Raw genomic sequence first — 16,068 nt, 5'->3', positions numbered from 1 at the left:
AGTACTGGTCACATCAACTGTACAGCTCCGACATGGTAAATATCTTCTTCATTTTCTTCAATGATATTGGAAACAAGCTTTCGGTAAGCATAAGTGCCCTTTGGTGGTATATTTTTGTGGTCTAAGAGCCCTAAGCCAGCTCCCCCAGTCTGATGCAAGGCTAAGACCCTTTGGAAATTGAACTGACTATCCGCCGAAAGAACTGCCTCACTAACTTTCCAATTTCCAGCTTTTAAATCTGGTACGCACTTAGACACACAAGGGTCGACAGAATCTCTTAGTAACAGATGTCCACTGATTTTGGCAGATTTGAGAACAGATGCAAGACTTTTCAGGGGAAGAGGACAAGGCGATGTCGAGCAATATAAGGAAATGTTAGAAATTGAATGATGTAGTTTTAACCATTTCCTAATGAAAACAGAAAATCTTTGCTCTAGTTTTGTGATAGTAGATAGAGAAACTTGGCCAGCGGATTCTGGGAATTAACAGATGGTGTAAAAACCAAACCTTATGGACCCCTTTATGAAGAGACCTGTCTATAGCTATAAGTTTATCTTCGGCATCATTTAGAAATACTTGTATTGCAGCAGAATCAGACAAGGATGAGTTTATTGTTCTGCCTAAAAACCTAATTGGATTAGAATGAATGGATGGAATATCTTCGCTGCCAACTGTAAACGGTGAACTTTGGACGACTTTTCCCTTATCAATAACAATGCTGCGCGATTTAGAAGGCCTAAACGACATGCCTACTCAATCAAGAGCTGTTGTACACCTGTTTAATAAATTTTGAGTACTTGGAATTGACGTGGACATTAAGAACATATTATCCATAAAAGCTTTTATTGGGGGTTGGTCTGGGATTTTGTTTTATTACCTTCAGTATTAATAAGGCTGGGGGTAACACACACATACTCAAAAATAACGTTTATAACTGCAAGAAATAGTATAATGGGAAGTGTACAGCCGATAAAAACTCCCCTACAGTGTTGATGCCAACTGGATGGAGCAGAAGCCGAAAAAGACTTACTCCACAGGCTGTCGTAGTATAGCTGTACGAGCCTCATCCATGATTCTGGTACACCATAGCGTCTGAGAGACATAAAAATCAGCTTGTGCGGAACTGAAGGGTACGCATTAGCAATATCAAGCCATATGGCTGAAAGTGAAGAATGTTGTGCCTTCGCATTCTTAAGTGTGGACCAAACAATAGACATTTGTTCCCAGCAACCCGGAACTTCTTCCATACAACCTTTTTGAATGGAAGTATTAATGAAAATGTTTTTCTTTATAATATGCGATTCTAACCGCCTGGAAATCAAACTAAAAAAGAGCTTTCCTTTAACCCTATTTGTACCGGGAGTGCGCTGAATGAGCGCACCCTTTCACATTTTTATGCGGCTTTTCATGAAAAATTAAGCGACCCGCATGAGCTTCGCAGACTTTTAATATTTTTTTAGGGCGGTTAAGACCGGCAAATTTTTTTTCTGAAAAATTTATGTTTTGCGGCCATTATGGGGCCAATGTCAAAAAAGGCGCAAAAGCGAAAAATGAAATATTTCGAATTGTGTTATATTTTCAGTCTTATTGATGTTAATTAGATAAATAGGATAGATGGTATAGCAAAGAGGGCTTATATATAATAAAAAATATAATTATTGCGTTTGTGACATAAATTACCCCTTTATATATTATTAGTCTAATAAAAAAATTACAAAATGGGACCGAAAAAGGCTAGAATTTCATCTGAGGAAGCCATTCAAAATATATTTAGATTTATTGAAGAAGATAACGTAGACGAAGCTATGGATGAAGAACTTGATGATGAAGATGATTTGGAAGAATTGTGCGGTGAAATTGGTAATATATATAGCTATATTATATATACATATATATAATCTCTCTGTCTAACTTCGCGTATATATATGGCGCATTGGTTGCGAGAAGCAAAATATGTTTCAAAATGTGTGATAATTTATTTTTAGTATTTTTGTTTGTCTCATAGATAAAGAAATAGTTGAAGAAGAGGATCATCAACATGATAACGATGACCGTGTAGGTGATGCTGACAATGATGCGTCAGAAAGTGAAGAGGAAGCCGGAGCAAACCATTTGAGGAGACGTCGACTTACGAAATATCGCTTAGTAAACAGTATTGCTGCCGCTACAAATTTAGAAAATTATAACGTTTTTCCAATACCACCAGAATCAAAGTCTATCCAAAGCATTTTCAAAATAGATAATAAGAAGAAAAATGACATAATTCGTACTTTCCAGAATCAGCCACAAGCTGGAAATGTTGGTCGAAATAATCGTGCAAATGTTATTACTGGACGACAAGGCCCACAACCAAAAGCTTGTGAAACTGCATCACCCCGTTCTGCTTTTGAGCTCTACTTCACTCCTGAAATTGTGAATAACATTTTGTTGTGCACCAACAGAAAGATTAGACGCACTCTGTCCAAACTACCCGATAATTTCTTGACGCAAAATAGTAGGTATTCGTACATGAAAGAAACCTCTGTTGAAGAAATTTATGCATTTATTGGATTGTACCTATATCGAGGACTATACAAACTAAACTGTATATCTGCTCATAGATTATTCTCAAACCAATATGGTCCGCCAATATTCAGCGCCACTATGTCGAGAAATAGGTTTTTTTTTATACGTACAAACCTTTGTTTTGACGACGAGACAACAAGAGATGAAAGATGGAAACATGACCGTTTTGCGGCAATGCGTGAAGTTTTTGAATCTTTCAATTATGAATGCATGTCATGCCTTGTACCGGGCGACTATCTATCACTTGATGAAACCCTGTATCCAATGAGGACACAGATAAGTTTCAAACAGTACAATCCCAACAAACCCGCCAAATACGGTTTATTACTGAAAGCCATAAATGCAGCACGATATCCGTATACATTCCTTGCAGCTCCATATAGCGGCAAACCACAGGGAGATCCAGGAATTTATTATGTACCAGGCACTGAGGAAATAGTAAAATACATGATAAAACAACTATCAAATGTTGTCTCGCTGGCCGGACGTAATATATCTTTCGACAGATTATATACATCAATCCCGCTTGCGCTTTGGTTGTATGAAAGGGATATCACTTGTGTTGGTACAATGCAGATCAACAGGAAAGGAATTCCAATTGAAATGAAAGATTTCAAACAAAGAGAGCCACTGTCCAGTGAAGTGTATTGGCAAAAAGATGGGCCGCTGTCCTTATCTTCATATGTAGTGAAAACTTCAAACGGAAAGAAAAATGTACTCATGTTGTCAACACTAGAACCAATCCTAGGTACAACCAAGGATGATAATTGCCACAAATTGGGGTTATATAAACTATATGACTTTACAAAGGGGGGTACTGATATTGTGGATCAGAGGATGGGGTTTCACACGACGAAGACAAAGTCAAGAAAGTGGACGTTTGTTATGTTTTCTTACATGTTGGATACCGCTCGAGTAAATTCTTCGACGATATATTCACTGAATAAAGGTATTGATCCGCTACAACAAAAGTCTTTTGAATACGCCTTTCAATTAGTCATGGAATTGGTGAAACCAACCATACAAAAAAGAAGTCAAAATGGTATGTTGTCCATCACAAAACAAAAAATAAATCTTGTCTTGGGTAATGCGCAATGTAATCCGGAACCGCGTGGAGCTATTGGTCCTGCATTTGCAGAAACAAGGAAACGGTGTACTGTTTGTCAGGCTGAGAATGCAGGAGAAAATTATTCCCAAAAGAAAAAATCTATTCCGTGTGTCAAATCACTTTGTCAATCATGTGGCAATACAACGTGTCAGGCCCATATGATACAAAAATGTATGTCGTGTTCAAAGAAATGAACGTTCTGGTTTCAGCTGATGATATGAACCTTACTGACATTATTTTACTTCTTTTTGTTTATTTTTGTCATGTTTTATACTAATAGCAGGGTTTTGGTGTAAAAAAACTAATTCATGTCAAAAAACCTTCTTTAGGGACATTTTTTTGAAAAATCCTTATTTTTCGCCCTTTTTTTTCAGCCGCTCATGTTGATTGGGGCAGTGAGAATGTAATTTAGCTTGAAAACATCCAAAGTAGGTGTTTTTTGGTACAATATAGATACATAATGTTACTGTAAAAAAATCAGGTTCACCGCTTTTATGCGAAAGATTTTCTTGGGGGTGCGCTCAATCAGCGCGCCCCTGGGATTTGAACGTCAAAAAAGCCCCGGTACGAATAGGGTTAACATCCAGAAGAGCTATGGGGCGAAAATCCTTTATGTTGGATGGACAAGGTGTGTTCTTTTTAGGTATATAAACTTCTGATGCAATTCTCCATTGCACAGGAATAAAAGACTTCTTTAGACAAGCTTGAAAAATGTTAAACAGAAACGATGCAATATGAGGACAATTCTCATATACTGTGTAAGGAATTTGGTTCAGCCCAGGAGAAGAAGTATTTCTACAGGAATCTAGGACAGCTTGGAAATCCTTGAACTTTAGCTTGGAAGAATCGAAAGCTGAGACTAGATTTGGTGGTGAAGGCAATCCAGGGAGATCTGAAAGAGGTATATGGTGTGAAGGATCGTTCAAGGTTGAATGTTTGTGTGAATCCACTTGGTCCTGGGTAACTTCAAGTTTTATTGAACATTTGAGATCTAAAATATTTTTTCCAGCCTGATAACGGTTCTTAGAGAAAGCCCGGCGTGCATTCGAGATTTTCCAACGTCTTTTCCTATTCCGCTCACCTCTCCGAAGTAACCTTAACTTGGCCATTATATCATCTAAAAGGTTTTGCATGTTGCTTTTCTCAACTGGGTCAGATGTGTTCTTAAGAGTTCGGAGTAGATTGTTCTTTTCGTTCATGCTGCGTAAAGCTCTCATGTTCAAACCTGATAGGTTGTGCTAGGGAAGTGACCTTACACCAAACAGGTGAGACGCATGGTAGTAAATTGTTGATTCCAACAGCTCCACTTTTTTTTGACAATGGGTAAGAGCCTAGAAGATTGTGGAAAACTGCATCATCAAGGGAATTCCACAATTTTTTGTCAATTGACTTCGGCCAAGCAATAGGTTGTTTCCATTTCATAGAGCTAAGATGGTCAGGTTCTGTTGATTGCTGAGAAAGAACACTGTGGGAGTTATCCGGGTTAGCTTTCAGCAGCCGAGACTTTTCAGTGGAATCAACAGCTAGCACATCTTGCAAAACAACTTTACACGGTTTTAATGTCCAATGCTTAGTGGAAGGGAGTAACGAAGAATCACAGGTAGCAGGAAGGACAGAGGAGTTAGTAATAACGAAATCGATATCCGGAGGGGTAGTCCTAATACGGTCAGGGTCTATATCGTTGGGGGTATCATTGTTTAAAAAATTTAACTTTGTTGTAGACCATAAAAAATCCCACACGCCGGCCTAAGCTTGGTGGGAGCGACAGATAACAATTGGGTTGGGGCTGCCAACTTTTATGCGGGCTCAGCAGATATGTTTTTCATGCCATCCCACGACTCTACCTATTGACCCCTTGCGTGACAGTACTATCTGCCTATTGCTGAATACTTCACTTATAACTGGTGACTGACAATAGGAAGTGTGATGGCGCCGTAGATTAGTGGTTATAGCTCTCGTAGTCTGTGCGGGAGACCGGGGTTCGATTCCTCTTGACGGTGATTCAACATGGGCGAGTGAATGTTACCATAGCCCCGGGTTAACCCAAGCCATGTGAGGGAAATTGGGAAGATAGCACACTGTGTGGGCCGTTGGATGTTGCCGGGAGTTGTCTAGTAGAGCGCGGGCTCTAATTGGGTCTGCGTAACTCAAAATGAGCATTAAATACTCTAGGACTCTCCATCTACGCCATGGCCCCTCCTGGAAATAATAGACAGGGTATATTCCTCGATATTTGTGAGGCTAGCCATGTAAAATATGCACATCTATCTATCTATCTACATGCAACAGAAAAATAACAGAAGAATAACACACATACATAGACACACACAAAACAAAATAAGCAAATAAATAAAAAGAAAGGGTCTAGTCTTTCCCAGTGTCAATCTGTCTTTCCCAGATTGTCATTCGTTATCCTTTCGGACAGTAGCAAAAAGAAAATAATTTACGAAGAGGTGGCAAGCCACTTGAACAGAGTTGTATCCCGTTGGTTCATATTGAAAACCCAAAAATGTATTTTCTTCCATACTCATACTCGTGTTGATACACTTATTAATTTCCTTAAAAATTGGTTTTGCTTCTGCATGCTTTTAGAATTCACTTTATAATACAGGGAAAGGGGGTGGGGTAAGTGCAAAGTCTGCATAATCTTTACTACAATTTTCGTTCTGGTCAGTAGCTTATCTCGTGATGACGTAACATTGCTGATGTGAGCATTTTTTACCGTTTTCATAATGCCCGCGTGACTAGGGTTTGGAGAGGTAGCTAAACAGCACTAAGTCAATTTCTTTTCCAATGGTACTCCTTTAATCTGTAAATATAGTAAAAAACATTGTTGTTGTATATATATTACCCGTTATATCTTAGGAACCCTACTTGTTACGATTTATCTTATGTTAGGAACTCTACTCGTTATGATCTAGCATTTATTATTATTCAAGATTATAGCATATCAGCAAGTCACAACATTGTCTCAATTATTGATCTCATCCTTATACATGGCGCTGCGAGCAGTTTAATCATACCTACAACCTTCGATTTCTTGACGCTTGTTCCTTTAACAAACCAAGTCTCGAATCCATCATTCGTTTGTTCAAACGTGAACTCGAACTGTGTAAGTTATACAAACATTCAAAAAAAAACTTTCACAGACCACTGAAAACTTGTTATTTCACTCGAAGTTATACGATTACACATACATCAAACATATTTAAACTTGCTGCATCATTTTACAGAACATTGTTTACTCACTAATTCGCTTTGTTATCGCAATTGTATTCACTTTTCGCCGTTTTGTGAGTGCTCCGAACACTCTCGCTTGTTATTATTCCTTGGTCACACCGCCATCTTGGATTTACGCCATCGTGGTCACACGCCGATTCGCTCTTTAAAGATTTCCAGCTATATCGCCGTACTCCGCCTTGAATTGCAATGTCGAACCCTGAGAACGCCGCCCTAACCGCCCCGACCCCCGCCGGCACCGATGCAACTAACGCCGCCCTGGCCATGGTGCTAGAAATGCAAAAGCAACAGAAAGTCATGCAGGAACAATGGACCCAATTCATGTCCCAAGTCCTCCCTACCGTAGCTCTGAACAACCAAGCACCTGCACCTCCATCTACCAACGAAAGAAATCGATGTTCGAAACCGGACCGACCGACGATTTCTGCGGATTGCAGTGACATTAAATGGATAATCTTCACGGATGCGTGGAGACGATACAAACAAATGACCCACCTTCAAAACATACAGGATATCAGGAATGAACTACGCTCCACCTGCGATTCCAACGTGAATGAAATGCTTTACAACTTTGTTGGGCCAGACGCCCTCGATAGAGCCACCGAAGCGGAACTGCTATCATACATCAAATCGGTTGCAGTAAAAACGATTCACCCTGAAGTTTACCGACAACAGTTTGTCTCCATGCGACAAAGTGACAGCGAAACGATCACTCACTTCATCTCCCGTTTAAAATCTCAAGCGATGCTCTGCAACTTTTCACGTAAATGTGACTGCGATGACCAAAACTGTGAAATATCGTATTCCGAAAATATGATTATGTCGCAAGTCATAGCAGGATTATTGAGCTCCTCCCATCGCACAAAGATCTTAAGTGAAATGACTTCCATAGAGACACTTACCCAAATGACAGACCGCCTCCTTACATTCGAAGCAACCGCCCAAGCCACGGAGCACTTCAAACCATCATTGCCCGCCCAATCAGATGTAAGCGGCGTCAAATCCGACTACCAACGCAACAAACGTAGTGACTTAAGACAGAAGTCACAAGGCAACAATCGCCCAAACGATCAGGAAGGAGATTGAAAATGCAGAGGATGTGGACACAACCGTCATCCAAAAGGAAGAGAGCAATGCCCAGCACAAGGCAAAAAATGTAATAACTGTGGAAAACTTAACCATTTCGCGAATGTTTGCATGAGCAGTAAGACAAACGCCATTCAAGACGCCCCAGATCCATCCGACCCAGCCGAAACTTCCTTCCTTGGTAGCATCACCGAGTCCTTCTGACTAGATGGCGTACCTCACGGACAATGGGAAAATGATAAATTCAACGAACAAAACCCATCCCCACAGCCAACAGTAAATATCTCTATTTCACTCAACTCATCTGCACATCAGAAACTTTGTAAATCGTTTTCTTTGAATAAACTTCAACCTACCAGAGTTAGCGCCATCGCTGATACTGGCGCTTAAACATGTACAGCAGGAATAAAACTGCTTTCACAATTGAATTGTAGTAAAAACGCTTTGATAAAAACTCGACATGGTCTCCGCGCTGTGAACAATAACGACATCAGTATTAAAGGCGCAATCATTGCTGACATCACCGTCGGTACATCGACCACAATAGAAATTGTTTACTTATGTGACAAAGTTAAAGGATTTTTTCTATCAAAAACAGCACTGAAAAAGTTGAACATCGTACACTCTACCTTCCCAGAGCAGATTGCAACCAGCCAACTGAATGCAACAGACTCACCAGACGACTCCGTTGCCGAGTGCGGATGTCCACGTCGTTCACCATGTCCACCCATACCTGACACGATTCCGTTTCCAGCGACACCAGAGTATACAGAACAATTACAGGTTTGGATCAAAACATACTTTTCGAGTAATGCATTTAACACTTGCAAACACCAAAAGCTACAAGTGATGACAGGCGAACCATTAAAAATCCAATTTCGTGAGGACGAAAACCCTGTCTCCGTTCATAAACCAATACCAGTACCACATCACTGGAAAGAATCCGTCAAAGACCAACTCGATCAAGATGTAAACTTGGGGATTGTCGAACCAGTCCCAACCGGGACACCTACAAACTGGTGTTCTCGGATGATTACCGTTCCCAAGAACGAAGCCACTCTCCGTCGAACAGTAGATTTGCAAAAACTAAACGCATCTACCAAACGAGAAACTCATTACAGCCAATCACCCTTCAACATCGTAAGTGTAGTTCCACCGCAAACCAAAAAGACAACCCTCGACGCCTGGAACGGATACCACAGCGTTCCATTAGCCAACGACGCAGAAGAAGCAACGACATTCATCACCGAATGGGGCAGATACCGCTACCTCCGAGCACCACAAGGATTCCATGGATCTGGAGACGGGTATACGAAACGCTTTGACGATATAACAAATGACTTTCCCCGTGTCCAACGTTGTGTAGACGACTCGATCCTTTGGGACTCTGACATCGCAACAGCATTTTGGCACACAATGAACTACATTACACTATGTGCCAACAACGGGATAGTGTTTAATTCCGAGAAATTTCAATTCGCGAAAGACACCGTTGAATTCGCTGGTTTTGTTATCACACCACATGGTTACAAACCAAACCAAAAAATCTTAAAAGGCATTAAAAACTTTCCATCGCTGACCAACATCACCGGTGTTCGATCATTGTTCGGCTTAGTAAACCAAGTCTCCTACGCCTTCGCACAAGCACCCGTCATGACTCCGTTCAGAGAACTCTTGAAACATGATGGAAAATTCTATTGGGATGAGACGTTAGAGCGCGTATTTCAAGAATCCAAACAAAAGATCCTCGACAGCATCGATGAAGGCGTTCGCTCTTTCGAGATAAACCGACAAACCTGCATCACGACCGACTGGAGCAAGACTGGTATCGGCTTCACCCTTCTCCAAAAACATTGTTTGTGTCCTTCGATTAAGCCAACGTGCGGAGAAAACCACTGGAAAACATGCTACGCTGGTTCTCGCTTCACATCCCACGCAGAGAGCGGATACGCAACAGTCGAAGGCGAAGCACTCGCTTTACTATTCGCCTTACAATCTTGCCGAATGTTTGTAATGGGATGCCCTAACCTAATTATCGCCGTCGACCACGAGCCTCTGGTACCAATATTTAACAAAAGAGAATTGTTCGAGCTAAAAAACCCAAGACTGTAAGACATCAGAGAAAAGACTCTAATGTATAACTTCCAAGTAATCCACATCCCGGGCAAGAAAAACGTAGGAGCAAACTTCATGTCCCGGATACCGCTTTCACCACCGTCAAACACCTCTGATAAGATCGAGGCTACTATCTCGGCTTCTATCCACCTCCGTTTCAACCAAAACAACTCGTGTTCCCTTGAGGACATCTCACGCAAAGCAAATGAAGACGCCGAGTACAAAGATCTCCACCGTACAATTCTCGAGGGATTTCCAACCAACAAAGAAACTTTACCACAACATATCTTACCCTACTGGAGATTGAAAAATGATTTATATTGTGTAGACAATCTAATTATGCTTGAAGATCGCGTCCTGATACCACGCGCTCTTCGACGTACCCTACTAGAAGAGTTACACATCGGACACCAAGGCGTCAGCGCAATGAGAGAAAATGCAAAAAGACAATTCTTCTGGCCACAAATGAGCTCACACATACAAAATCACAGGAATCAATGCACCCGATGCAACCAAATCGCTCCCTCAAATCGCAAAGATACACCGGAAGTCCCCGATCCGCCGATTTATCCATTCCAACAGACAGCTGCCGATCTATTTCACATGGCAGGGCGTCTGTATATAGTCTACGCAGATCGCTTCTCTGGTTGGCCAGAGGTAGCCTCAACCAAACCTGATGCTACAGCTACCACGGTTGTAAACATTTTTCGAAGATATTTCACAAATTTTGGCGTCCACGAAGAACTATCATCAGACGGGGGTCCGCCATTTACATCTCACGAGTTCGAAAACTTTCTACGATCTTGGAACGTTTCACATCGAGTATCATCTGTCGGCTACCCCCAAAGCAACGGACGAGCAGAAGCCGCAGTTAAGACTATCAAACGAATATTAACGACCAATATTAGTCAATCTGGGTCACTGGACACCGATAATGTCGCCAAAGCCCTTCTCCTGTACCGAAACACTCCATCACCAGACATGGGAGTCTCACCTTCTGAGCTCCTATTTGGACGCAACATCAGAGACCATCTTCCAGCACCAAGACGTTTCCGGAAAGAATGGATTGACTTAGCCGATATTTGCGAGAACGCTTTTACGAGAAAACACCAACAAGCTTGCACGACATCACAACGACAACTCCCTGTTTTGAAAGTTGGAGACACTGTTTCCATTCAGAACCAAACGGGGAACGCACTGCTTCGATGGGAAAAGACCGGGGTAATCAGCGAAAGTTTACCCCATCGACAATACCGTGTAGACATTCTCCGACAAACAAAAGAAGAACATCTTCCCAGTACTAACGGGACAGATCTACCAGCAATCAATCAACCAGAAACAATTCCAACTGAACAAGAGACAACTCAGGCAGACACTCCACCATCAATCGTCTGCCCTCCGACACCCGTCATCCAAACGAGACGATCAACACGCACTAGAAGACCACCAGAAAGATTTAAAGACTATGTTATGAAATACTCATTTACACACGAAATTACTCGTGTCCATCATTTAGTATATTTAGTTTTTGTTTAAAAAAAAAAAGAGACATGTATATATATTACCCGTTATATCTTAGGAACCCTACTTGTTACGATTTATCTTATGTTAGGAACTCTACTCGTTATGATCTAGCATTTATTATTATTCAAGATTATAGCATATCAGCAAGTCACAACATTGTCTCAATTATTGATCTCATCCTTATACAGTTATTTTGTCGAATAACATGTTGTTGTGGATTATTTTAGGGCAACTTATTTTTGCTGGGGAGGTAACCTTTAATGGAATTAAATTTAAGGTGATACTTGATAATTCGCGATGGAACATTTAGCGGTCTTGAAATATCCCCGTTTTTAACGCACAGTTTTGCTACACGATTATACGTATTTTTTAAATTTTGGCTATGGCATAAACCGGCCAAAACTTTTACAATTAAACATTTAAGGCTAAACTATAGAATACCCCAGGTGCGGATCCAGGGTTAGTCAGATAAGTCGCGTGACTAAGTGTAAATTTGACGAAAAATGTTAGCCAAGCGAAGATGTCGACGATCCAGGTGTTGCAAACGGAGGGCGTTAAAAAATCAGATTGTATATTTACGGCAAAAAGCCATGGTTCACAGCCCTCTCTAATTCGCCTATAGCGAATGTTGACGTTAAAGTTGTGACGTTGCTACCATATAGACTGAGAGGGTTGCAAATTATAGCTTGCAGATTTTGACTGATTCATTTTGACTAATCAGTCACTCAGTCAGTCAACTAGAAATTAAAAAAAAGGTTGCGAAGCATTTCGCAAGTTGCAAGCAAAATTAAACTATCCAATACTTTATCCCTAGCGCTTCTTGTTTCTTTGGCGCTAACATCTTCCCAAATACATCAAAATTGAATATCATATAGAAGAACCCTGGGGTCGAGGTAGGAAAATGAACGCTCTGCAGAACAATTTGTTGCGCAAAGACAGTTTTTTTTCGAATAGACTGCGCGAGTATTTGATGTGCGTGGGATATTCTATTCACAATGTGCGAGAAAATTAGATTACGCGAAACTAACAAAAACGAATAACTCGTGTATGGTGGCCCATGGCTGCCATGCAAAAAAAATAAACAAATATCAAAACAATTTCATTTCAATTTCAAATCGAACTCATCTTAATTTCAAATCAAAATTGAAATCAAATCAAAATAAATTTACTTCGTTTAAATTCGATTTAAAAGTAAAAGTTGCTCTTTGGTTGCGTGTATGGGATTCAAATTCCAAACCAGAATTGATCGGTAAATGGTATTTAGAGCACTTATGTAAAACAAACATCATCCCTGCATATATTCGCATCGACAAGGGAACAGAAACTGGCGTTATGGCCACAATGCAATCATACTTGAGAAGAAATTGCGAAGACCTTGACGATCCCACTGAATCAGTGTGCTATGGACCATCAACTTCAAATCAAGTAAGTATCATTTCTGATAGTCCAATATTGCCTAATTTCTTTTTCAAATACCTAATCGGCATTCTTGTTTTTAGATTGAACGTTGGTGGAAAGAGCTCCACGAGAGACTTGAGAAATATTTCAAGGATGGATTACAATGGCTGAAAGAAGAAAGACATTATGACCCACATAATGAAGCAGATAGGTAATGTAGAATAAAATGTATTCAGAAGAAAATATAACAGCATCATAAAAATTCTTCTAAAAATAGTAAACAAATAAAAAACAATCACTATACTCTTTCAGGAATATTATGAAGTACGTTATGATACCACTTATCCAGAGAGAATTGGACGAATTTCGAGAAATCGTGTGGAACACTCATCGCATAAGGAAACAAAAAAATACCATTTTGCCTGATGGTATACCAAACCACATATACGATTTTCCACAAGAATATGACTTATTGGAATGTGGTATGCTTTTATTTTTTGATGATTGATTTTTTAAATACCTTAAAAGTACATATTCCGGCTTTTCTATAACGTATAAATAGGGTATATAATATTTTACCCTATATATTGTGTTTTATCTATGTCAATAAATATTATATTATGTATAAATTATATACACACGAAAATTAGTATGCCTAAGGTAATCAAAATGTAACAAAAATCTTTATATACATCCAGGTTTTCCTGTGAACGACAAAGAGCTGGAAGATGTAGCAGACTTATCAAATGTACTGAGTGAAACAACTGAAGATTACATTGATGAAGCATTCAGAAATAAATGTCAAAACATACTGCCAGATCCTGCAAAAATCTCCGCAACCAAATATGTAGAGTCTTATTTACTGTTGAAAAATAACATTACATAACTTTATCAATGTTGTGAAGAAATTTTTGCTATGTGACAAAAATTGTTACATGCGTGCTGAGCGAAAAAGTTTTCCTTTGCAAGCGTAGATAAGTTCCCCATTCAAAACAAAAGTTCGTCATTTTCATCATAGCTACTTTTCATAGTAGCAATTTCAGGATCATATAATGTTAACCCCGAACCTTGTATGTCCACCAGCATAAGTGTTTCCTTGGATTTCACATAAGAAAAATGAGTTAAACACTCTGCCATTTCTTGGTTAAACAAAATATTTCCAGGCGATATACTTCCATCCTTATTTATATATTTACTGAACTCCCCATCTACGTATCCTTCTATTGTCACAATTTCTGATTCGACACCAAGTCTTCCGAATGATGCTGTATTGTATAACATCTTGGGCCCAATATAACCACCTTCAAAGAGTGCTTCACTGAGTTGCAAGGCAAAATTTGCAGCTAAAGCATGCATTTGGACAGCTTTTCGTGCATGACATTCAGAACTTTCCTTTATTTGTTTCAAATCGTCAAGGCTGCTTTCTAAATATCGTTTGATGACAAACTTTTTTTCACTTTTCGATCCACTCATTTTCCCAAAATATGCTGCTCTAAACCCACCAGTAGCAAATGGATTTTCTTCAACAGTTATGTAATGCTTTTCTGGCAGAGTCCATGACATCGTTTTTATAGAAAAATCACACATTTCCACTTGTTCACTACTGCCATTATATTTGGTTATCACTTTTCCCAGTTTCATCATCGTAGAAACTTTTAAACTTTTGGCTACAGAAATCGACTTTGCTGGAAGTTTACGTGATTTCAAGACTTGAGGCAAAGATCGTGATACTACTGATGAACTTGCTGTTAAAGAATTGATACTTGGTTTGTACGTTCCCGTTCCAGTTGTTGCACTTGAGGTGGTCTGTGATTCAATGTGGTCTTTGATGAATCTGATGTTAATGACTTTGAGATTTGAAAGATGACTCATTTTAGTGCATGATGGACCTCTGTCACTTGCTAATATGTCGCAAGTCATACCAGCTGGTAATCTGTCTTTAAAATATTTGTTACAGGCTTGTTTGATGTTTGGTATGGTTACTTCTTCAAATGCGAACTCCACAAATTCTTGTGGGCCAGTTCGTTCGTATTTTTTTGCCTTACCACTAGTGTCACTTTCTAGGGGCTGTACAGTTAATTCGTTAGTTGTTAATATGTGACTTCCAGCTGATTCAGAGGATGACGTTCTCTTAATTTTACAATCTTTATTAAACTTCTGCCATTGCTGGTGTTTTTCTTTTCGTTTTCTGTCAGCCATATTGTAAAGTTTAGCGTGGTTTGTTATTAGTCATTTCTCAAAACATCAAAACATCGGCATTATAAGTCATGTCTCAAAATATCAAAACATTGGCAGCGATGGGCTAAGCAACGAAATGAATTCAATTTAATTTGAAAAGCAAAGTCGATTTCAAAAGCAAAATCGATTTAAAATTAAATTGATAACGCGTGTGGCAGCGATGGGCCAATATCAAAATTGAATTCATTTTGATTTTGTTTACAAAGCGATTCGATTTATTTTGATTATCATATGAAGGTGAATTGAGTGTCAATATGAAAATAAAGTAATAACAAAAACGCGATGGCAGCCATGGGCCACCATACTCGTGTTAAAATTTTGTACCCCCTTTTCCCACAGAATGATAAAAGTAAAGAGCGCATTACAAAATTACACTTTTAGCAGTATTCCGAAAGATATGTAATACATCGAGTTGTGCAACCCGCAGAAGTTGGTCCTAACGTTAACGATTTCGTAAATGACCTTACAACAAAACAGTATTTTTTCACGTAAAAATACCGGCACTAGAAGCCACAGAATCTGCTGGAACGAATTTCGAAAACTCACGGAAAACAGTTAAAACAAAAACAAACAAATCAAAACAGTTTTTTTAACTTTATCAAGATTTATTAAATAGCTTCAATTTTTGGCAGAAAAACAATAACGGTTTCTCCTTCTTTTCACCACACGCATTAGAAGATTACATCACTCACTACCATTGTACACAATCTAAAAGAAAAAGAAAACATTTTTATATAGTGAAGCTTCCAGTGCCTTAAAGGAATGGCCAAGTCAATGGAATTGAAAGCGCTGTT

At 39.4% G+C, this 16,068-nt stretch overlaps 3 protein-coding genes across 3 annotated transcripts; all 3 read left to right on the top strand.

Moving 5' to 3' along the window:
- The first annotated feature begins 1,718 nt into the window (after window positions 1-1,718).
- Window positions 1,719-3,867, top strand: LOC130648657 (piggyBac transposable element-derived protein 1-like). Its single transcript, XM_057454712.1, has 2 exons — window positions 1,719-1,860; window positions 2,006-3,867. Exons 1-2 carry the CDS (start codon window positions 1,719-1,721, stop codon window positions 3,865-3,867), a joined length of 2,004 nt encoding a protein of 667 aa, XP_057310695.1.
- A 6,265-nt stretch (window positions 3,868-10,132) lies between these two features.
- On the top strand, window positions 10,133-11,650 carry LOC130648655 (uncharacterized protein K02A2.6-like). The gene has a single exon (XM_057454711.1). It carries the CDS (start codon window positions 10,133-10,135, stop codon window positions 11,648-11,650), a length of 1,518 nt encoding a protein of 505 aa, XP_057310694.1.
- Window positions 11,651-12,586: 936 nt separating this feature from the next.
- Window positions 12,587-15,723, top strand: LOC130649161 (uncharacterized). The gene is made up of 4 exons (XM_057455392.1): window positions 12,587-13,063; window positions 13,138-13,247; window positions 13,349-13,518; window positions 13,735-15,723. The coding sequence occupies exons 1-4, from the start codon at window positions 12,686-12,688 to the stop codon at window positions 13,920-13,922; spliced, it is 846 nt and encodes a 281-aa protein (XP_057311375.1). The 5' UTR covers window positions 12,587-12,685; the 3' UTR covers window positions 13,923-15,723.
- The last annotated feature ends 345 nt before the right edge of the window (window positions 15,724-16,068 follow it).

This window comes from Hydractinia symbiolongicarpus, chromosome 7 (assembly GCF_029227915.1).
Source record: "Hydractinia symbiolongicarpus strain clone_291-10 chromosome 7, HSymV2.1, whole genome shotgun sequence".
NCBI classification, from domain to species: Eukaryota; Metazoa; Cnidaria; class Hydrozoa; order Anthoathecata; family Hydractiniidae; genus Hydractinia; species Hydractinia symbiolongicarpus.
This window is presented reverse-complemented; position numbering and strand designations above follow the sequence as displayed.

Excerpts from the sequence above, each read along its gene's own strand:
- LOC130648655 (XM_057454711.1), top strand. The coding sequence starts at position 10,133 with ATGTATAACTTCCAAGTAATCCACATCCCGGGCAAGAAAAACGTAGGA.
- LOC130648657 (XM_057454712.1), top strand. The coding sequence starts at position 1,719 with ATGGGACCGAAAAAGGCTAGAATTTCATCTGAGGAAGCCATTCAAAAT. Across the intron at positions 1,861-2,005 it reads AGAATTGTGCGGTGAAATTG|ATAAAGAAATAGTTGAAGAA; the intron begins GTAATATATATA and ends TTTGTCTCATAG.
- LOC130649161 (XM_057455392.1), top strand. The coding sequence starts at position 12,686 with ATGGTGGCCCATGGCTGCCATGCAAAAAAAATAAACAAATATCAAAAC. Across the intron at positions 13,064-13,137 it reads GACCATCAACTTCAAATCAA|ATTGAACGTTGGTGGAAAGA; the intron begins GTAAGTATCATT and ends TCTTGTTTTTAG. Across the intron at positions 13,519-13,734 it reads ATATGACTTATTGGAATGTG|GTTTTCCTGTGAACGACAAA; the intron begins GTATGCTTTTAT and ends ATATACATCCAG.